Source organism: Sylvia atricapilla, chromosome 28 (genome assembly GCF_009819655.1).
Source record: "Sylvia atricapilla isolate bSylAtr1 chromosome 28, bSylAtr1.pri, whole genome shotgun sequence".
In the NCBI taxonomy this organism is placed as follows: Eukaryota; Metazoa; Chordata; class Aves; order Passeriformes; family Sylviidae; genus Sylvia; species Sylvia atricapilla.
Window position 1 is genome coordinate 4,016,002 of NC_089167.1, and position 20,160 is coordinate 4,036,161.

Here is a 20,160-nt window from a genome sequence, read left to right on the forward strand (position 1 = left end):
CCGACCCCTCCCGCCACCGCCGCGCTTCCCACCCGTCATCCTCTTCCTCGCCATCCTCCTCCTCATCCTCACCAGCGGCTCACCGGCAGCCGGGGGGTGGCTTGGGGGGGCATGTGCGCGCTTGAGGACGGTGTGGGGGCGCAGCGGGAGCCCCCCCAGAACGAGGAGGGGGGGGTCTCACCTGCACGGCAGCGCCGGGGGGGGACGGGGGGCTCATCCCCCCGCCCGCGGCTCCTCAGCCCGCCCTCCCTGCCCTCTGCGGCGGGAGGCAGCTGAGAGCTCCCGGGGCTGCCAGAAAAGAGGCTGCGTTTAAACAACAGACATAATTATGCTTTTGATACCGTCTGCTAAAAATACAGCGCGGTGCCGCGCGGGGAGCCATGTGTGCGCGGCCTCACATGGCTCCCGCCCGGAACAGCTGACTCAGGCGGCGGCCACCGACAGGGGACAGCCGTGGGGGGACCAGGGGGTCACATCCTCACCGGGAACCCCCGCACAGCCGGCTCGAGGGGCGCTCGGCCAGAGCATCCCACCGCAAAGGCAGCGCGTTGGCGCAGTGGGGTGAAACGAGCTGGGAATGGGGCGGGGGCGTACAGGAGCCTGGATGTCACTCGGTGTCACCAGGGTGGGGCTGGGGGGGCTCGGTCTGCTGCCAGCCCCCACAGCAGCTCGGGGGGCTGTGGGGAAGAGGAGGATGCTGTGGGGGCAGGGCCGGCACCCCGAACACCCAGCAGCTCCCCGGGGAGGTACAGTCCCATTCGGGAGTAACAACCCCAATTGCCCTGATCCTGCGCTGCCCGGGGAGGGACAGCGGTGGGTGACAGCCCGCAGCGCCCAGCCATGGCAGCCCCGGGCACCGGGAACCGGCAGTGCCCGGCCCGGGGTTGGCATCACGGCATCAGCCGCGTCCCTGTCAGCGGAGAGAGGGACAGCCCTGCGGCACCCGGGCCCTGCCAGCTCCCGAGGATGCGGGCAGGGAGCCACTCCGCGTGTCCTGGCCCTCCATCCCTTGTCCCCAGTCCGTCTGCAGCTCTCCCGGAGCCCCTTCAGGCCCTGCCAGGGGTTCTGAGCTCTCCCTGGAGCCTTTCCCCTCTCCAGGTGAGCACCCCCAGCTCTCCTAACCTGGCTCCAGGTTTAGAGCATCTCCGTGGCCTCCTCTGGACTTGCCCCAGCAGCTCCACGTCTCTCTGATATCGGGGACCCCCGAGGTGGGGTCTCACCCGAGCGGAGCAGAGGGGGCTCTGCTCCCTGAATCCCCTCCCTGAACCCGCTGGGGATGCAGCCCCTGAGCCCCCCCGGTGATGTCACCTCCTCCATCGCCCCAGCCCCAGTGTCCCCCCAGCCCAGGGACCCCCGGGGTGGCACAGGGGGTCCCCAGAGCGGGGCTCAGCCTGGCAGCCCCTCCCCGCGGGGCACCGTGGCAGCGGGCGAGCTCAGGTCAGGCGCTTAAACTGCTGTGCTGGGGCGGTGCCAGGCGAGCCGGGGGGGATTAGGGCTTTGCTGATGCAGCCTGGCACTGGCCCGTGCGCTGACACAGCTGGGATCAGCGCTGGCACCGCCGGAGCTGCCTCAGCCCCGGGGGGGACGGGCTGTGCCACCCCGCCCGCCTCCTGTCCCCTCCTTGGGTTTCAGCCCCAGGGGGACACACGGATTTACCAAAGCAGGACACCAAAGCTCCTCGTTCCTTCCCAGGACCCCGCTTGTCCCTCCTTTGGAAGGCGCTGGTGCCGTGCCTCAGTTTCCCCAAGCTGGGAATCCCTGAGCCCGCTCCCTGGGGATGCAGCACTGAGGCTCCAACGCCGCCGCCCCCCTCTCTCTGCACACCTGAGAGCACCCCAACATGCAAGAACCCCCTCTTTGACCTCCGGGTCACTGCAGCAGCCTCCCCCGGGCCGTATCCTTGGAGGAACCGCGCTCCCTAAGCGGCTTTAGGGGGATTACAGGCAGCCCCCTGGCCCTCGCTGTCCCCACCCAGCCTTCCTTCTCCGCTGCTTTAAGTAATCGTCTCGCAGGCAGTTTTACGGGGCTAATCCAGCCACCTCCACCTAATCTGCTCCAACACCCCTGCCTGCCCCGGGCCGCCCCGCAGAGCCCGGCCCGGACGCTGCCGCTGCCCCGGGAAGACCCCCGAGAGCGGGCGGCAGCGCAGCGCTAAAAATACAGCCGGCCCCAGGGGCGAGGGCAGCGAGGATTGGGAGCGAGGGGATTGATGCCAGCGAGCGGGGGCACCGCGGGACAGGCGACAGCCCGGGGCAGGGCAGGCGACACAGCCGCCGAGCGCCACCCCGAGTGTCGCCCACCCAGGTTGGGGACGAGTCGGGATTGCCCCGGGGTGGGACGGGGGAGCGCCGGTGGGCACGGAGAGGGGACGATGTCCGCCTGCATCCCGGGTGTCCCGGCTGCTGCTGCCACATGGTGGGGGACGCGGCTACTGCAGGGATCCCCGAGCCCCGGGGAGGTTGGGAAAGGGCGCCTCAGGGGCATCAAGCGGGTGGCAAAAGAGCCTGGAGATGGCCGTGAGGAGCACGGGGTGGATTCCCAAAGATGGAGCTCCTTCCAAATGGTCTCGGGGATCTTTCCTGGAGGAGTCTGGGGGTGCTCGCCAGGATTCTGGCAGCTGAAATATGTGGGGAAAGCCTCAGGGAGATGCCTGGAGGGAGCCTTGGATGGACCCCTGAGAGTCCAGCTTCCTCCAAAGGAAAAAAGGGTCTCAGGGAACTTTCCTGGAGGAGCCTGGGGCTGCTGCCTGGGGTCCTGGGACATGGGAGAGGCCCTGGAGGAGTCTCAGCTCTGGATTCCAGAGCTTCCTCCTAATGAAAAAAACAATCCCAGGAAGTTTCCTGTGGAAGGGGACGGCACGGGGGGCAATTTCTGCTTCCCAAAGTCTGAAACAACGTTTATTTTTCAATGTACAAAACTGTCTTTTTGGGAGAGGGGAATGTCAAAGGCCGTGTGCTGCCCGGTGCTCCGTGTTCAAGTCTGGGGGTGTCAGTCTGTGTCTGGGGGGGCCCCGGGCAGGGGCCATGGCTTTGGCTCCAGAGGGACAAGGCACATCCACTCCTGGCTCCCGGGGGAACGGGAACATCGGGAAAAAGGCAGCAGGAGAGGAGGGGAGCGTGTAGTGTTCATGGGATGGGAGAAAAGGAGGGGCCAGACCCCGCAGCAGAGGCGCCAGCGCCGAGCTGGGGGGTCTGGGAGGGGGGGAAATGAGCTGCTCCCCCCTCCTCAAGGCACCACAGAGGTCCCAGAAGGGATTTACAGTGTGAGGATCCCCAGGGGTGCAGGAGCCACCCAAGGGACACAGCAGCCACACACAGCCTCCCTCCTGAGGCCGCAGCAGCAAATTCCTCTCTGGCCTCCTGGCCGAGGCTTCCCGGGTGTTTTCAGCTGTCCTGCTCCGACAGAGCCGCTTTCCTCCTGCTCCGGCTGCGCAGGGGCCGGGGAGAGCCCTGGGCAGGGACAGCGACAGGGACAGGTCAGGACCCCTCACACAGCCCCACACCCCCACCATGTGCCCCCCTCCCACGGCACCTCTTTCCCTGGGTTCTTCCTCAGGCAGCGCAGGCTCTGGCTGCGGCTCAGGGCTCTGGGATCCCGGCGTGGGGACACCTGTGGGGACACCCGCGAGTCCGACCACAGCTCCTCATCGTCCGTCTCGCTCTCGTAGCGGCGGCCGGCGCCGTGGCCTGGGGACAGAGGGGACATGCCAGCTCCCACAGCACGGCCACCGTGGCCTTTCCTGGAGGCACTGAGACCCCCGTAGCTCCTCACCCAGGGGCTGCTGGAGGCTCTCCTGCCCCTCCAGGTACAGCGGGTCCTGGAAGTGCACGGGGTCCTGCTCGCGCAGGGAGCGCAGGTCCTGCATGCTGAAGCTGCGGAGCCGCCCGGCCAGCGCGCCCTGGCTCTGCACGGGGACACACAGGAGGCGCTCAGAGCCCAACCCAGGGGTCACCACGCTCTCCTGTCGCCCTGCTGGGGTGGGATTTCCTCCCCGGGTACCTTGGTGGCCGCGTGGACGGCGGCGGTGGCCGCCAGGTTGAGGCCCCTCTTGCCGAAGCGCAGCATGGTCTGGTAGCTGCGCTCGCGGGCCTGGACCAGGAACACGTCGATGTCCTGAGGGACAAGAGGAGTGCTGCTGGGAGTGCAGGATGGTGGCCTGGGGCAGTGTCACCTCCCAGGCACGGCCATGGCCCTGGGCATTGTCACCTCTGGGGCAGTGTCACCTCCCAGGCATGGCCATGGCCCTGGGCACTGTCACTTCCTGGGACATTGTCATTTCCCAGGGCATGGCCATGTCCCTGGGCATTGTCATCTCCAGGGGCAGTGTCACCTCCCAGGGCATGGCCATGGCCCTGTGCATTGTCATCTCCAGGGGCATCACCACCTCCCAGGGAATCATCATGCCCTGAGGCATCACCATGTCCCTGAGCACTGTCACCTCCCAGGGCAATGCCATGTCCCTGCTCATTGTCCCCTCCAGGGACATCACAACAAGCCTGGATATCGTCACCACCCCAGTGCATCCCCATGTCCCTGAGCATTGTCACCTCCCAGGCCAGTGCCATGTTTCTGGGGCATTGCCACATCCCTGGGCGTTGTCACCTTCCAGGACATTGCCACATCACATCCCCAGGCCATCCCCTACCCTACTCAGGGGGCTGAATCCCCCAGGCTGGGGCAGGGAGGACCCCCGAAATCGGGGGGATTTGGGGGATTGGTACCTTCTCCTTGCGGGCCAGCGTGGGGTGCACGAAGCGGCGGTAGAGCAGGCTGGCCCCCCGCGTGTACGGGGACAGCAGCCAGATGACAAAGGCCATCTTCACCTCGTAGTAGAAGGGGAACCTGGGCGAGGAGAGGGGCAGGAGATGGGGGGACTCCAAAGACACCTCCTGTTCCACCCCCCACCAGCTCTGGGGACATGGGGACAGCCAGAGTCCCACCGCAGGCTCACCAGGAGATGAGGAGGTCGGTGAAGGTCTCTGTGGCCATGAAGAGAGCGAAGACGATCCAGTACATCATCCAGCGGACCTGGGGGAGCCATGGGGAGGCCTTCAGAGGGGGCTGGGGCCTGGGGAAAGGGTGCCTGAACCCCAAAATGGGGACTGGAGACTGGAAAAGGGGGAACTGGAGCCCCGGGAAAAGGAGGGGACTGGAGCCCGGGAAAAGGAGAGGACTGGAGCCCGGGAAAAGGAGGGGACTGGAGCCCGGGAAAAGGAGGGGACTGGAGCCCGGGAAAAGGAGGGGACTGGAGCCCGGGAAAAGGAGGGGACTGGAGCCCGGGAAAAGGAGGGGACTGGAGCCCGGGAAAAGGAGGGGACTGGAGCCCGGGAAAAGGAGGGGACTGGAGCCCGGGAAAAGGAGGGGACTGGAGCCCGGGAAAAGGAGGGGACTGGAGCCCGGGAAAAGGAGGGGACTGGAGCCCGGGAAAAGGAGGGGACTGGAGCCCGGGAAAAGGAGGGGACTGGAGCCTGGTAAAAGGGTGGCTGAACCCCAGAAAAGGGGACTGGAGCCTGGAAAAGGGGGACCTGGAGCCCCGGGAAAAGGAGGGGACTGGAGCCCGGGAAAAGGAGGGGACTGGAGCCCGGGAAAAGGGTGGCTGAACCCCAGAAAAGGGGGACTGGAGCCCCGGGAAAGAGCTCCCCAAGCACTTGACTCACGTATTCCCGGATGTTTTTCGTCTTCACAGCCTTGTAGGAGGCGTAGGCCGGGTAGAGCATGCCGAAGAGCAGCCTGTAAGGCAGAGCGGGGGTGAGGCAGCGCGGCCACCCCGCGTACAGCAGCAGGAACAGGGACCAGCCCAGCTGCCGGCCCCAGCGCCGGACCCTGCCCCTGAGCCCCTCCAGCGCCAGCCGCAGCCCGGGGACACCGGGAAAAGGCTCCGGGAGGCTCCGGGGAGGCTCAGCCATGGGCACGGTGTCACTGCCAGGGGACCGGGCAGACCTGTCGGGGCGGGCCGGGGGCGGTGGCACGGCTCGGTCCCCGCGGGCGGGGCTCGGTGCCCGGTGCAGCGGGGCCGGTGCCGGGCTCGGTACCGGGAGCTGGGTGAGGTGCCACCGAACACCCACCGCGTGTCCCGGGGACCGTCCCTGAGCAGGGAGCCCACCAGGAAAGGGGGGACCCTCTGAGCAGAGAGGCGCAGGGCAACACAGGGGACCCCCACCCATGGGTGATGGAGGGGGACCCCAGGCCGTGCTCACCGTCCCCAGGACAGGCAGCGAGGACCAGGGGGGGACCCATTTTTGGGGAGTGACATTTTGGGGAGTGACATGTTTGGGGGCAGCACGTTTGGGGGAGTAAGGCGCTGCTTACCCCCTACAAGAAATTTGGGGTGGGTCCCCCAAACCCAACCTTCGGTCTCTCCGAGGGGTCCCCGCTGCAGGGGACCCCCCATTAATGGTGGGGGGGTCGGGGATGGCTGTGACCCCCCTGGGGACATCCCGGCCCTCCGCCGCACCGCCCGCTCCCCCCCGGTCCGCCACTCACTCAACCACCCGGCAGAGGATCCACGACACCATGCTGCGGCCGGGGCTGTGCTCGGGCCCCTCCCGGAGCTCCCAAATGTCCCCAAATGTCCCCCGAACCCCGAGGGGCCAAGCCAAAAACTCAAAAGTTGCAGCAGCGCAGCGGCGCAGGCGCCGTGCGGGCCCCACAGGCCGCTCTTAAAGCGGCAATGCCCTTAAAAGGGCAATGGAGGCTCTTAAAGGGGCAATGCCCTTAAAAGGGCAACAGCGCCCCTCACGGGTGGGACCCACATGAGGGGCCGTCTCAGCTTTATAAAATAAAAAACGTTTTATAAACTCCCTAATTATGTGAAATATCAACATAGAATAGGCTAAACAGGCCTGAAAGTGTCGTGTTTAAAATTCTTCATATACAGCGAATATTACTATATTAGTATGCTATATATCAATATATAATATATATTAAATGGTCCTTAATACATAAAAATTTATTTCCTAATAGATTGATATTATTATATCTTAAAATATACAATTTTTAAAGCTATAAACTGGTAGGGAAGGGGAGGGAGAGCCACTCTGATTGATGTTAAAGGGTTATTTTTGGGTCTGGAGGGGTTATGATGCATTTTTGGAGCTCTGATGGACGATGCAGAGCACTCCACTGTAAGAGCAGAGCCTTGAGAGATGCTTCCGAGACAATAAAAGCTGCTTGAATCGTTTCTTTGGGGCATCTCCCGCTTGGCCCTGCAGCCCCAGGACTGATCCCGGGTTTCCCAAATTCCCCATCCCAGTCACGGCCACAGTGGAAGTGCCAGAATCCTCCTGCAGTGCTCCCCGTGCTTTCAAATCTGCTTCTTCCTGCCAGGGAAACTGAGGCAGGGACACGTGGCAATGCCCTGGGAGAAGCCATCCTGCTCCCCAAACCCATCCGTGCCCCGGGGGTGTCTGTTTCCTGCGAGAGGATCTTTATTTGTGCGCTTAATTGGTGGTTTTTCACATGCATATTTATACAGCCGGGAGCCAGGGAAACACTCCCCTGGAAAACCAGTCCAGCGGGGACTCCCCTCCCTGAGGAAACACCTCCCGCTTCCCACCCTCACCGTGGGCCAAGGGAAAAACACCGCGTGCGGCGCCTGGAGCACCCTAAAATGAGGAATTTCCGCTCCCTGGTGCTGGGGAAAGTCAGATGGAGCAGGCACACACGGCTGGAAGGACACGCGGGCAGGGCTGGGGGTCACAGTGTGTTTATTGGGGGGTTTGGTGGGCACGGGCACCCCGCTGGCACGCTGGGTCCTGCCTGGGGCCATGGGCACGGGGAGCTGCTGGATGTGCACGGAGAGGGGCAGGAGCTGCTGGCCTCGAGAATTCCGCTGTCCTCAGAGATCTGCATCCACCTTGGAGCATCCTGGAGCATCCCATCATCATCCTCAGCATCCCATCTGCCTCCACCTTGGAGCATCCTACTGGCCTTGGAGCATCCCATCCTCATCCTCAGCATCCCATCTTCATCCATTTTGGAACATCCTGGAGCGTCCCCTCATCATCCTCAGCATCCCATCTCAGAGCATCCTGGAGCATCCCCTCATCATCCTCAGCATCCCATCTCGGAGCATCCCATCCTCCTCGGGCCATCCCACCCCACCCTCCTTGGCCACCCTGTCTAGTTTTGGAGCATCCCGAAGTCCCTCAGTGTCCTGGGAAAGCCTCCACCCCTCCAGCCACATCCCTGCCCTTTGTCCCCCCTCCTTTCCTGCCACCAGCTCCCAGCCCACGGCCCGAGTGGAGAAAGACCCCCCCCGACCCTCCCCACTCCCGCAGGGCGCAGCTCTGCAGGGCGAGAGGTGTCCCAGCCTCCCTCCCTGCATCCCACAGGGTGAAACCGGGAGCATGGCGGGGAAACTGAGGCACCGTGAGGCTGAGTGAAGGCGGAGGGCTGGGGCAGGGGGGTGCCCGGGGAGGATCAAGGGGTGGTGGGCACATGCATGTCCGGTGGCTCTCGGGGTGCCGGCTACAGGCTGAGGTCCACCACCACGTGCCGGTACACCAGCGTGTTGGCCTTGAAGCTGGGCGCCAGCAGCAGCTGCACGTCGGCCGCCGGCACCGCCCGGAACGCCCGCGGCGCCTGCACCGACAGCTCCTGGAACTTGGCGAACTTCTGCTTCTCCTCTTCCCACAGGTAGACATGGGTGAAGGAGAAGTCGCTGCCCAGCGCCAGGTACTGCCGCTGCCCCACGGCGAAGGGCTGCATCACCATGGAGCCCCGCGAGGGCAGCGTCTGCACCTCCACGAAGCGCTGCCCTTCCCACCGCACCACCTTGGAGTCGCCGATGTAGCGGCTGAGGCACAGGAACTGGTCGCGCTTGGCCCTGAAGTGTTTGACCATCTGCACGTCCAGCATCTCGCCCACCTCGCCCTGCGGCACGAACTGCTTCTGCGCCCGGCTCCACTGGTAGATGACGGGGGCCTGCGAGCTGCTGGAGATGATCAGCCGGGGTTTGCCGTCGTTCTCCACGTACTCCACGTCGGTGTCGCGGTGCCAGGCGTGGAGGGCTTGGTGGGAGTAAAACCCGTTCTGGTTGAGGCGGTAGAGGCTGGTGGAGCCCGCCTTGGAGCTGTCGGCGATGACGAAGTACCAGTCGCCCTCGATCTGGAAGGCCTCGATGTCGTTGGGCTTGCGGATCTTCTGGCTGTCGATGTCCTGGATCTTGATGAACTTGTCCACGGCCGTGTCCCAGCGGTAGATGTAGGAGCCACCAAAGAGCTGAGCCACCACCACGTAGAGCTGGTCCTGAGCCACGATGGGCTTGCAGTGCACCGCCGAGTGAGCTGACAGGAGAACCGGGTCACACCGGGGCTGTGCCCGCCCCAGGGCGCCCCAAATAGGGCCCCAGCCCAGGAGGGGACTCCCGGCCGGATTCCTCACCGGGGATGCGGTCAAAGTCGCGGAGTTTGCGCTCCACATAGTCCCACTTGAGGATGGAGCAGCTGCTGGCGCTCGGCTGTGCCAGGGCCACGTACAGGTCACTGGCGTAGGTGAAGGGCTCGGCCGACACCGCCTGGAAGGGCAGGACCTGGTGCATGACGAAATCTGGAGCAGGGAGAGGTGGCAGTGAAGGTCTGAACACCCAAAGTGAGGTGACAGCTGGCAGGTGACAGTGGTGCCTCACCCGTGGTGATGCACTGGAAGTCACTGAGCGCCAGGTCCCGGATCCGCTGTCCCTCAAACTGCCCGGGGCTGCTGCAGAAGACGGCGGGGACCGTGGTGTTGGTGCTCTCCAGCCACTCCACCAGCCACTTGATCTTGCAGTCACAGGCCAGCGTGTTGCCACGGAGGTCCCTGCCAGGGATGGCACCGAGTCACCCCCTGCACCCACTGGGATGTCACCCTGTCCCCACCTCAGTGTCCTGGGTGTCCCTGCCAGGGGTGGCACCGAGTCACCCACAGCACCCTGCCCAAGCCCTGGGATGTCACCCTCTCCCCAGCCCGGTGCCCCGGTGTCCCCGGTGCTGTGGCAGCCTCACAGGTCACTCAGGATGTCCAGTGGCTTGAAGAGGTCCCGTGGCAGCGTTTGCAGGTTGTTGTTGGCCAAAGACCTGGGGGACAAGAAGGGTTGTGGGGGTGACACATCCCTGACAGCAATGACGGGACAGAGTCACCCCCGCAGTGTCCCCCGGGTGCTCACAGGTGTGTCAGGGACTTGAGCCCTCGGAAAGTGCCCTTGGAAAGCGCCTGGATGTCGTTGTTTTCAATGAACCTGGAACGGGAGCAGACAGTGACGGGGCCATCCCGGGGATCCCCCACCCTCCCTGTGTCCTCCCTGTCCCCGTGTCCCCGTCCCCATGTCACACACAGGTACTGCAGGTGCGAGAGCCCTGCGAAGGCGTTGTCCCCGATCAGCGTGAACTTGTTGGAGTTGAGGAGGCTGCAGAGAGAGAGGGGAGAGGTTTCAGCGCCGGGCTGGGCAGTGCGAGCGCCGAGGGGAGCTCCGGGACGGCGCGCCGGGGCCACGGGACACCTACAGGAACTGCAGGGAGGGGATGTGGGCGAAAGCCGCCTCCCGGATCTCCGTGAAGGCTGCGTTCACCATGGTCCTGCGGGAGAGACGGAGCTTCAGCAGAGGGGATGGTGGCAGCACTGCCACCGCCGGGCCCCCAGCGCCGGCTCTGTGTCACCTGCTGCCTGCCCGTGCAGCCCGCGAGGGGCGCTGGCATGTGGCAGAGGGACCCCAGCTGCCCCCCTGCCCGCTGTGGGGACACGGAGGGGACAGAGGTGCAGGGGGCTGGCAGCCACCCCGGGCTGCCCACGCCCTGCGGCAGCCCCTGGCCCGGGGCCATGTGCGCACACGTGTGTAAATACACGCGAACGGGTGTGTAAGCACACGCACACAGATGTAAACAGCCACATCTGCCGCACAGCCCCGTGCCAGGCGCCGGGGGACAGCCGTGTCCCCAGGGAGCCTCCATCAGGACCCTCCCCGAGTCCTTCCCCCCCCCTTGGGGTACAGTCCCCAAGGTCACAGCCGTGTCCCCTCGGGGTTCTGGTCCCCAAGGTCGCGGCGGGGACAGGCGGCAGCGCTGCTCTGCCTGGCACTGATGGATGGCTGCGTGTGCCAGCACCGCAGGACACACAGGGACAGGTCCCGGGCTGTCCCCAGCCTCCTCCTTCCCCCGGAGCCCCCCACACTGACCGTACCCCGCGATTGCCCCCCGATGCAGCACAGCAGGGGTGTCCCTGCCCCTCCAGGACAGGCAGCAGCCCCTGCCAGCCCCGCACTCCTGGGCTGTGACGCTGTCCCCGTCTCTGTCCCCACCCCGGCTACTCACAGCGAGATGACCTCGTGGGGCAGGTTCTTGGGCACAGCCTTGGAGTCCACGCAAAAAGCCGTGTCCCGGGTGCAGGAGCAGGTCGGGGGGCAAGGGGGAGGCCGGGGGGGGCCGCCGCCCCTCCGCCGGCAGCCAGAGCCAGGCCACGGCCAGGAGGAGGAGGAGGAGGCGAGCGGGGAGCTGGTCCCTCAGCATCCTCCCTCGCCGCAGCTCCATCACGCCCTGGCCTTATCCCTGTTGGATCCCGGGAGCTGCGGAAAAGCCTTTTTTCCCCTCTCTTTTTCTTTTTTTTTTTTTTTTTGTTGTTGTTTCCCCGGGGATGTCAGTGTGGAGGAGAAGCGGCGGAGGCTGCGGGCGCCTGACCCGCGGCTCTGCAGCACACCATGCCCGGTGCTGCGGGAGGGAGGAAGGGAGGAGGGAAGGAAAGAGAGAGGGCGGGAGGGATGCGGCTGAGTGACAGCGGCAGCATCCCCGTGCACGCGTGTCCGTGCGCGCGTGTCCCCGGCAGCCAGCAAACCCGGGCTTCCACGCCGGGCTGGCGGCCCCCGCGGCGCTTTTGGGGCGCGCACAACTGGGCACAGGACAGGGCCGACACCCCCGCAGGGGTCCCCCACCTCGGCGCTGCAGCGCTGCCCACGCCGGCTCCGTGGCCGCGGTGGCACCCACCCGCGCCAGCCCGGGCGGCCGTCCGTCCCAGGCACCCAAAGCTCCCACGCCAGGCGTCCATCTGCGCCGTCCCTGGCGCGGCGCCCGAGGGAACAATGAGTCCAGCCAGCTCCTTGCCCGCCCCGGGGGGGGCACACGCAGCTGCCCGTGCAGACCCGGGGCTGCAGCTCCCCCCGGGGACGTGCTGTGCCCCTCCCGCCGCAGCCCCGGCCGGGAGGGCAGGGTGGGCACTGCCCGCTGTTTGCCTTGGCACCCCCAGCGCAGCCGGAGAAATGCCAGGGAAGGGCCCCCGGAGGTTTCGTGTCCCCTCCCTGGCTCTTCTCCGCGCTCAGCAAACAGCACAAGTGGCACCTCGGCGGCTGGAGTGGCCTCAGCCTTCCCCGGGCACCCGGGTCCTTATAAATCCCCCCGGGACGGGGCTGGCAAAGGGACAGGAGCGCGCGGAGAGATGGACGACAGCTCCAAAGAGGCGCTGATGGAGGAGGCACCTCCGGTAAGGAGCACCCACCGGCCACCCCGGGCGTGGGGTTGAGTCCCCGCTGCCACCGCCGGCGCCGGCGGCTCAGCCGGGTGTTCCCCGTGTCCCCAACAGAGGTACACGGAGTCCCCGCCGCGCCTGCCCTGCGTCCCTCACGAGCTCAAGAGCCTCCTGCTGCTGGTGGCGCTGGTGGTGGTGGCCCTCGTGGTGGTCAACGTCACCTTCCTCCTGCTGGGGCTGCACCTCAGCGAGTCGCACGCCGAGACGGTGAGCGCAGGACGGGCCCGCGGTGGCACTGGCTCCGGGAGGGGGCTCGGGATGGCCCCGAGGCTTTGTGGGGCTGGAGCTCAGCCCCCGCAGAGCGCCCTGAGCCCTCTGTCCCCGCGGCAGGTGTTGAGAATGACCATCCAGGGGCTGGACGGCGAGGGGACCCCCCAGGAGCTCGCCATGAGCAAGAGGGAAAGGACAGGGACGTTCGCGGTGCGCGACGGGCTCAACGCCTCGGCCACGGTGGTGTACGACTACAGCAAGGTGCGTGGGGACCCGGGCACGGGCGCCACGGGGACAGCGCGGCGCGGAGCTGAGCCGGCTCTGTCCCAAACAGCTGCTCGTCGGCTACAGGTCGTGGCGTCAGCGCGCCTGCTACATCACCCGCGTGGACAAGGACAACTTCCCGGGGCTGGACGCTGTCACCGAGACCTTCCAGCGCCGGCAGGTGAGCGCTGAGCACCCCGCGGGGATGGCGATGGAGCCGCGCTGGGCTCAGCGCAGCCCGACCCCCGAGTCCCGGGAAATGTGGGGCTGGGGGGTTGTCCCCTCTGGAGGGGACACTGCCGAGGGTGGCAGCCGCTGCTCCGTTCTCTGTCCCGCAGGATGAGGACGCTGGGGACAAGGCCGTGGCCCTGGCTGACCGCTCCGTGCTGGGCACCACCATCAACATCCTCTGCAGCGCCGTCCCCGTGTTCTGGGCGTAGGAGCAGCTCCCAGAGGGACGGGACAGCGAGACGGGGATGTCACTGTCCCACACGCTGCCTTCCAGGCGGGATACCCGGGAATCTCTCCTCCTCCTCGTCCCCATCCCGGGGACAGCCACCCCGCCACGGGGCTGCTCCATCCGCTGTCGCTTGGCACCGCGGCTTTCCCACTGCTCTCGCCGTAAGGGGAAAAAAAAAAAAAAAAGGGATTTGCTTTGGAATTTGTTTCTGTCTACAAAGTAAAGCCTGTGCCCCCACCTCCAAGTGGTGTTCTTGTCCTTACCTGGGTGCTGGGGACAGGGACACGGCGTCCCAGGGTGCAGAGTGGGGAGGGGAATCCCTCATGTGAGAGGCGCTTGGGAGGGATCAAACACGGGGGGCAGCAGCACAACTGCACACCATGCTCCCGTTGTCCCCGTCTGTGTCCCCCCAGTGTCCCCATCTGTGTCGCCCCAGTGTCCCCACCTGTGCCCCTCCCAGTTTGGAGGATGAGGTGGAAGGAGAAACTTCTGCACTTCCAGACCTTCAGAAAACGCTCCCAACCCCGTCCCCTCCTCGTGCAGGTGGGGACAGAGGGACTGTGACACGTCCCCAGTGGGAACCAAGCCCACAGACACCACAATGCACTCGCTCCAGCTCCCCCCATCCCCATCCCCTCCCTTTTCCCATCCATTCCAGCCCCTCTTGCCCCACATCAACCCTCGGGACCAATTCCAAGTGCTGCACTGAAAAAACAGGGAAGCAGCGTGGCTGGGAGGGGGAAAAGAGACCCCTGGGAGATGATTTGATCGTTCCAGAGCTGCAAACTCAGTGTTGTCCCCAAAAGCACCGCCACAAGCAGAGAGGGGGGTGTCACAGCTCCGCGGGGGGGTGACACTTTGCTGGGAACAGGAGGGACATGGCACGTTTCCATGTGCTGACTCAGAGCGGCTCTGCTGCCCAAAAACCCTGCCTGTGATAAGGAGCTGGGTCAAGAGGGTGCCATGGGCCAGGAAAGGTGATAAGGGCTCCCACGGTGACTGAGAACTGCCAGGAGCCACTCCAGGGATTCTTGTGGCCCTGGACACCCTGGGAAAAGAGGCAGAGCTCACCACCCCCCCCAAAACCTGACTGTGGGTGTTGGGGGTCCCAGAGGTGGCTGGAGGGGTTCCAGTTGTAGGACGGGCTCATGGACAGGCAAAACCAAGGCCCAGCAGTGTCCCCCTGCCACCTGAGGGGGACATGCCAGAGCTGGGAGCCCCTTACCCCCCAGAAATCCACACTGTGGGCTCCTCTGCCAGCCCCCAAAGCCTCGGGACCGAGAATGAGGGTCAGGGACATTTCCCCAGGCCCTGGTGACCCTGTCCCCACCCCATCCCTGTGGATTACAGGAAATTTTAATGTCCTGTTTGTTCCTTGCCACATCAAGCAGCTCCAGGTGCCCGAGGTGGCGAAGGGACACGAGCCAGGTCTCGGCTCGGCTGCGGCCACGGCCGGATGCTCCACCCTGAAGGGTTTGCTTTGGCCCTGTCACCTCGCTGCTGGGCAGCAGAGAAGTCCCCACGCCTGGGGACAAGAGCCCTTGACCCAGTGCCCCCGGAGCCTCTCGAGCAGCAGGTTCCCAGGGGGATCCAGCTGGGAGCGGGCGCTCAGCAAACACCAGAGGAGGAGGTCACATGCCAGGGCCTGGCTGCACCCCGGGGCCACCAAACCCTTCACAGGGGCCGCTCCGGTCCCCACCCCAGAGCCCCAGTATAAAGTGCCCCGTCCCGGTGGCCAGGCTGGGCTGGGAATGGGAGGAAGAGGAGGAAGAGGAGGAAGAGGAGGAAGAGGTGGCAGCAGCCATGGAGAGCAGCATGAAGCAGGTGGTGCTTGAAGATGAGGTGAGTCCCTGCAGCGTGGCACTGCCACTCCGGGGTGTCCCTGCAGCCAGCTCTGCACGGGGCTTTGCCCAGTTTATCCTAGCAAGGCAAAGCCCCTGCACAGGGGTTTGGAGCATGGGGTGCTGCATTCCCCGTGCCCAGCGGGGTGCTGGGGGGCAGCAGGATCAACCCCCTCAACCTCCTGCGTCCCCCGGCTCCCACCTCCACCCCCTGAGTGCATCTCCCCCCCAGGACTCGGGGAACGGCTGCTGCTGCCTGCCCTGCGCCACGTGCTGCGCCAAGTGCTGCGCCAGATGCAGCATGTGCTGCGCCAAATGCTGCACCAGATGCAGCTTGTGCTGCGCCAAGTGCTGCTGCCTGCCCAAGTGCTGCAGGTGTCCCAAGTGTCCCAAGTGTCCCGGCTGCAGCAGCTGCTCCGGCTGCCTCAAGAAGTCCCTGTGCTTCCTCCCTCGGCTGCTGTGTTACCTGCCCCGCAAGCTGCTGAGCTGCTGCCGCCTCCGCTGCCTGCTCCTCGTGGTGGTCGTGGTGGTGCTGGTGGTGCTCATCATCGCCGCGCTCCTGCTGATGAGGCTGAGCGTTGAGCAGCGCCGCGCCGACTCCGTGAGTGGGGACCAGCCCCAGTGCCACCAGTGGGGACACCCCAGTTCCCAGGGGAAGGGGTTTGCAGCCTCTGAGGTTCCCCCTCGCCGCCCTCCAGGTGGTGCGGAGCGGTGTGTGGGCTGGAGCCGCCTGGGAAGAGGACGCGGCCACTTTCTACCTGGACAGAGGGGACGGGAACGCGGCCACTGTCATCTATGACTACAAGAATGTGAGTGGGGGGCTCGGGGGGGACGCGGGGAGGGGGAGATGGGATGGAGCTGAGCCGGGTTTGGTTTCCAACAGCTGCTGGTGAGCTACAGACCCCAACTGCGCCGCGCCTGCTACGTGACCCGCGTGGACAAGGACAACATCCCGGGGCTGGACACCGTGCTCGACACCTTCCAGCACCGGCAGGTGAGGAGCTGGCCGGGCCGGGGGGGGCTGGGGGCGCTCAGCGCAGCTCCCCGCCGTGAGGAATGATGAAGATGATGCTGAGGGATGTCTCTTGTCCCCTCCCGTCCAGGCTGAGGGCGAGATCTCCGCGGCCCTGGCTGACCGCTCCGTGCTGGGCACCACGGCGAGCATCCTCTGCAGCCTCCTCCCTGTTTACTGGGCGTAGAGCCCGCGGGGTGGGCAGGGGGGCTGCGGGACCCCCGCGCAGCCGGCAGCACCCTGACAGCGCCAGCTTTGCCTTGCAGCGGCCCCGACAGCCACAGCCCCGCCGGGAGCACCAGGGACTCCTCCGCGGCCGCCCCCGCGCCCCCCAGCCCAATTCGGGGGGCGGTGAGGAGGGGTCAGGGGCTCGGCGCTGGAGGGGAGCCGGGGGGCTGCAGGCGTGGGGCCGGGGCCCGGGGGTGTCTGCGCCGCGCCGGGGGACAGCTGGTTTGTCACTTAAAGCCTTCGCAGCTTCGCCAAACCCAAGTGCAAAAATGAGCTTAAAAAAACATGACATTTAAAGAAAACACAATTCTCCGTTCCAGTTCTTCGCTCCCGGCTCCCGCCAGCTCCCGCCTTCCCCCTGCCTTCAGAAGGCCTTGAGGGGCTCCGAGGTGGAATTTGGGGGGAATTTCTGCGGCAGGCACAGCCCGGGGGCTCACGGGAGGGCCTCCCCCGAGCTTGGCTCCTGACCTGAGCTGCCCCGTCCTGCTGCCAGAGCCAGGCCGGCCTGAAAAATGGCTCTGTCCTCTGCCAGGCCGGAATAAAGGAGAAGGGCAGGAATCAGGTCTGGGAGCTATTCCTGGAGACAGCCTGTGCCGAAAGCAGCCGCGGCCACCAGACGCTGCCCGAGGACAGGGATCATTAGCACTGGGATGATTTAGGACAGGGATGCTGGCGCTGTTGGGATCAGGAGTTATCAGGATCAGGCATTGTAAGAATCGGGAATTATTAGGAATTCGAGGATGAGGGAGCTGGTGCTGGGATTAGGCATTTTTAACAGGGGTTGTTAGGGCTGGAATGCTGGTGCTATTAGAATCAGGAATTATTAGCAGCAGGAATGATTAGGATCAGGATGCTGGTGTTATTGGGATCAGGTGTTGTTAGGACTGGACTCCTGGTGTTATCGGGAGCAGGTTTTATCAGGATCAGGCATTATAAGAATTAGGAATTATTAGGATTTTTAGGATGAGGGAGCTGGTGTTGGGATTAGGCATTTTTAACTGGAATGCTGGTACTATTAGAATCAGGAATTATTAGGATCAGGATACTGGTGTTATTGGGAGCAGGTGTTACTGGGATCAGACATTATTAGGACTGAGATGTTGGTAATCTAAGGACCGGGATTTCATTAGGATCAGGCTTTATCAGGGTGGGATTCTGGCAGGAGGTTTTGGAACCGGGACATTGGCCTGGCCCTGAGAGGAGGAACAGCCCATCCAATCCCCTGGGAATCCCACCAGCCCCAAAGTGGGAACCACCAGCCCCCCACTGTCCCCACACCTGCACCCAGCCCCCTTTTCCACTCCTGCCACCAGGGAAGCTGCTGTGCCGGGAAAACACAGCTGCAGCTGGCCGGGATGTGGGGCATCCATCCAGGGCCTCCTGCAGCTCCGGGGTGTGCACTCCCAATCCCTCCCTGACCCCCGGACCCCCTCAGCCTCCCCTCAAGGCCGGAGCAGATGGAGGAGGTGACAGAAAGTTGGCAGGACCCTCAGGTCCTTGTGCAATAATTCCAGTATCCCAGGTTCCGGATGTTTGCGACACAGTGGCAGGGAAAATCCCCCAGGAGGTGCTGGAATTGGGGATCCCATCCCTGGGAAGAGGAGGTGCCACCCTCCAGCTCCCCTGGGCTGTGTCACTGTGGCCACAGGGGACAATCCAGCCCTGGTCACTCACTGCACAGGGGTGTCCCAGCGGGTCCCCGCTCCTGGCTCCACCATAGGAACAGCCCAGGCTGCTCTTTGCTGTGGGGATTTTGGGGGTTTTTGGAAGTCACAGAGAGCTGAGGACGGGATCCAGGCATGCTCCTGGCAGCTCCCGGTGTCCCTCACCCTCAGGGCTGTGCCCATGCCAGGCCTTGGCATCGCCCACCTGCCATTCCCGGGTGCCAAGGCAGCCCTGCAGGGCGGGCAGGCTGAGGTAAGAGCCGGAATCCGTGTGCCCGTGCCAGGCCACATCCACCTGGCTCCTGGGACGGGCACGTTCCCATCCTGATGGGACACCGCGTGGGACGCTCAGCTCCTCTTCCAGGTGAGGCTCCGGGTTGGAATGCTGCTGGCCGGTGACCTCCAGGGCCACCAGCAGGGCTGCAAGGGAGCCGGCTGTGTCCCGGGAGCTGAGCTCGGCGTGGGAAAGCCGCGCTGGGAAAAGCCTCCTCGGAGAGCCTCAGCTCCCCGGAGCGCTCCGTGAGAAAGGGGCGATCTCCGGGTGGGAACCGACGGCTGCATCCTGACATCATGGATTGACATCATCCAGGGACTCGGCCCGCAAACATCCTCCCCAGCCTGAGCACGGGATGAAAACAAAAAGGATTCCAAAGCCTGGCTTGTTTGTTTTCTTGGGAGACCGGCTCCCGAGGTTGGGCTTGGAGCCAGCAGTAGCTCCCCAAATTCCCATCCCTGGGATGCGCTGTGTGACGTCAGGGCCGGGGGCAGAGCAGGGACACGGTTTTCTGGGCTTTATTTATTTGCTTCGAGGAGGGAAGTTTTGCTGGATGTGGGTTTTGCAATAAGGGAGAACGAGGAAAACATCCTGGGATGGTTCTGATGGGGGAGGAAAACCACGGCAGAGATAAGGGGTGAAGGAGACTCTGCCGTTCCTAGTGGGAATTATCCAGAGCCAGGCCCTGGATACAGGGGATCCCCAAAAATGAAGGCAAAGAGGATTTGGGGGCTCGGTGGGAACGGGGAACAGAGCAGAACCTGGATGCCAGTGTCACCCAGCGTGTCCCTGTGGAGGTCATCGGACACAGGGAACACTTAAAATCTTACAAAATGCGGTTCGTGCAAGTTCTGGGAGCGCTGTGAGAGGATAGAGATGGGTTTGTAGGAGCAGCACGGGAGGAGCCAGATCCTCTCAGCCCCCATTCCTGCTGCAGCATTCCCGGGCTGGAATGTCCCAGGCAGCGACACTCAGGGACACTGGGCAATGTCCCCAGGCAAGGGGACAGCGTTATGTCTTGGCATCTGGGCACCCTCGGATCACCCTGGGGGTCTCACCCTGCTCCCCAAACACTCACTGGGGGGCTGATCCAGCTCCCGGGGTGCTCATCCTGATCCCAGGGTGCTCACACACCCGCCCAGAGGTGCTCATCCCACTTTTGGGGTGCTTGGCTGCTCTTCCTGGGGTGCTCAGCCAGGTTTGGGGTGCTCAGCCAGGTTTGGGGGTGCTCAGCCAGGTTTTGGGGTGCTCATCCTGCTCCTGGGCTCCCTGCTCACCACGGCCAGGCGCTTTCCAGTTCCTGGGGCGCTGGTTGAGCCCTTGGGGTGCCGGCCAGGATGTGGGGCAGGATAAGGGACAAAGGGATGCAGGATTGGGAATCCGGGAGCGGGACAGGCGGGACTGGAACATGTGGGGAAGGCAGAGTGGGAAATTCGGGGTGCCCGAATGGACATGGGGTACGGGATGGGTAATTTGGGGCTACGGGATTGGTGCTGGGGGACACGGGATGGCACCGGAGGGGACAATCGGGGCTGGCAGCTGTGGAATATCGGGGGGGGCTGGATCGGTACCGGGAACTACGAGACAGCACCGAGGGGTGGCACGAACGGGCCCGGGAGACACCGGATGGGAGCGGGGGAGGAACAGGACCGGGCTGGGAACACCGGACGGGACCGGAGTGGGGCAGGAGAAACAGCGGGAGAGGCGGCGGATGACGG

General features: G+C 64.7%; 4 protein-coding genes and 1 long non-coding RNA gene across 7 annotated transcripts in view; 3 read left to right on the top strand and 2 right to left on the bottom strand.

Annotated features, from left to right (window-relative positions):
* Window positions 1-2,868: 2,868 nt before the first annotated feature.
* On the bottom strand, window positions 2,869-6,599 carry REEP4 (receptor accessory protein 4). 3 transcript variants are annotated; one of them, XM_066337166.1, is made up of 8 exons: window positions 6,484-6,599; window positions 5,658-5,730; window positions 4,952-5,028; window positions 4,722-4,842; window positions 4,000-4,113; window positions 3,772-3,904; window positions 3,532-3,686; window positions 2,869-3,449 (listed from the first exon to the last, which is right to left on the bottom strand). In XM_066337166.1, exons 1-8 carry the CDS (start codon window positions 6,513-6,515, stop codon window positions 3,384-3,386), a joined length of 771 nt encoding a protein of 256 aa, XP_066193263.1. In that variant the 5' UTR covers window positions 6,516-6,599; the 3' UTR covers window positions 2,869-3,383. The 3 variants fall into 3 exon arrangements, with proteins under 3 accessions (XP_066193263.1, XP_066193264.1, XP_066193262.1); XM_066337167.1 differs by having other exon boundaries at window positions 3,532-3,658; window positions 3,735-3,904; XM_066337165.1 differs by lacking the exon at window positions 6,484-6,599 and having other exon boundaries at window positions 5,658-5,945.
* A 1,469-nt stretch (window positions 6,600-8,068) lies between these two features.
* Window positions 8,069-20,160, bottom strand: part of LGI3 (leucine rich repeat LGI family member 3) — a 228,735-nt gene continuing 216,643 nt past the window's right edge. The window contains 9 exon segments of the mRNA XM_066337026.1: window positions 8,069-9,287; window positions 9,385-9,549; window positions 9,629-9,798; window positions 9,984-10,055; window positions 10,145-10,216; window positions 10,313-10,384; window positions 10,482-10,553; window positions 11,286-11,395; window positions 11,397-11,548. Of these exon segments, the coding sequence (XP_066193123.1) occupies window positions 8,470-9,287; window positions 9,385-9,549; window positions 9,629-9,798; window positions 9,984-10,055; window positions 10,145-10,216; window positions 10,313-10,384; window positions 10,482-10,553; window positions 11,286-11,395; window positions 11,397-11,501 (1,656 nt within the window). The 5' untranslated portion in view covers window positions 11,502-11,548 and the 3' untranslated portion in view covers window positions 8,069-8,469.
* Window positions 12,231-13,662, top strand: LOC136372621 (surfactant protein C-like). The gene is made up of 5 exons (XM_066337314.1): window positions 12,231-12,444; window positions 12,544-12,696; window positions 12,820-12,960; window positions 13,034-13,144; window positions 13,302-13,662. The coding sequence occupies exons 1-5, from the start codon at window positions 12,400-12,402 to the stop codon at window positions 13,401-13,403; spliced, it is 552 nt and encodes a 183-aa protein (XP_066193411.1). The 5' UTR covers window positions 12,231-12,399; the 3' UTR covers window positions 13,404-13,662.
* Window positions 15,021-16,607, top strand: LOC136372664 (uncharacterized). Its single transcript, XM_066337391.1, has 5 exons — window positions 15,021-15,265; window positions 15,497-15,865; window positions 15,963-16,073; window positions 16,148-16,258; window positions 16,368-16,607. The coding sequence occupies exons 1-5, from the start codon at window positions 15,059-15,061 to the stop codon at window positions 16,461-16,463; spliced, it is 894 nt and encodes a 297-aa protein (XP_066193488.1). The 5' UTR covers window positions 15,021-15,058; the 3' UTR covers window positions 16,464-16,607.
* On the top strand, window positions 17,793-18,820 carry LOC136372547 (uncharacterized). The gene is made up of 2 exons (XR_010745506.1): window positions 17,793-18,421; window positions 18,533-18,820. It is a non-coding gene; the product is annotated as an uncharacterized lncRNA (long non-coding RNA).

Bases quoted from the DNA above. Each gene is read 5' to 3' on its own strand.
- REEP4 (XM_066337165.1), bottom strand. From the start codon at position 5,906: ATGGCTGAGCCTCCCCGGAGCCTCCCGGAGCCTTTTCCCGGTGTCCCC. The intron at 3,687-3,771 runs GTGAGGAGCTAC...CTCTGTCCCCAG, and splicing joins GAGCCTCCAGCAGCCCCTGG to GCCACGGCGCCGGCCGCCGC. The intron at 3,450-3,531 runs GTGCCGTGGGAG...GTCCCTGCCCAG, and splicing joins GGAAGAACCCAGGGAAAGAG to GGCTCTCCCCGGCCCCTGCG.
- LOC136372621 (XM_066337314.1), top strand. From the start codon at position 12,400: ATGGACGACAGCTCCAAAGAGGCGCTGATGGAGGAGGCACCTCCG. The intron at 12,445-12,543 runs GTAAGGAGCACC...TGTCCCCAACAG, and splicing joins TGATGGAGGAGGCACCTCCG to AGGTACACGGAGTCCCCGCC. The intron at 13,145-13,301 runs GTGAGCGCTGAG...TCTGTCCCGCAG, and splicing joins AGACCTTCCAGCGCCGGCAG to GATGAGGACGCTGGGGACAA.
- LOC136372664 (XM_066337391.1), top strand. From the start codon at position 15,059: ATGCCAGGGCCTGGCTGCACCCCGGGGCCACCAAACCCTTCACAGGGG. The intron at 16,074-16,147 runs GTGAGTGGGGGG...GGTTTCCAACAG, and splicing joins TCATCTATGACTACAAGAAT to CTGCTGGTGAGCTACAGACC. The intron at 16,259-16,367 runs GTGAGGAGCTGG...CCTCCCGTCCAG, and splicing joins ACACCTTCCAGCACCGGCAG to GCTGAGGGCGAGATCTCCGC.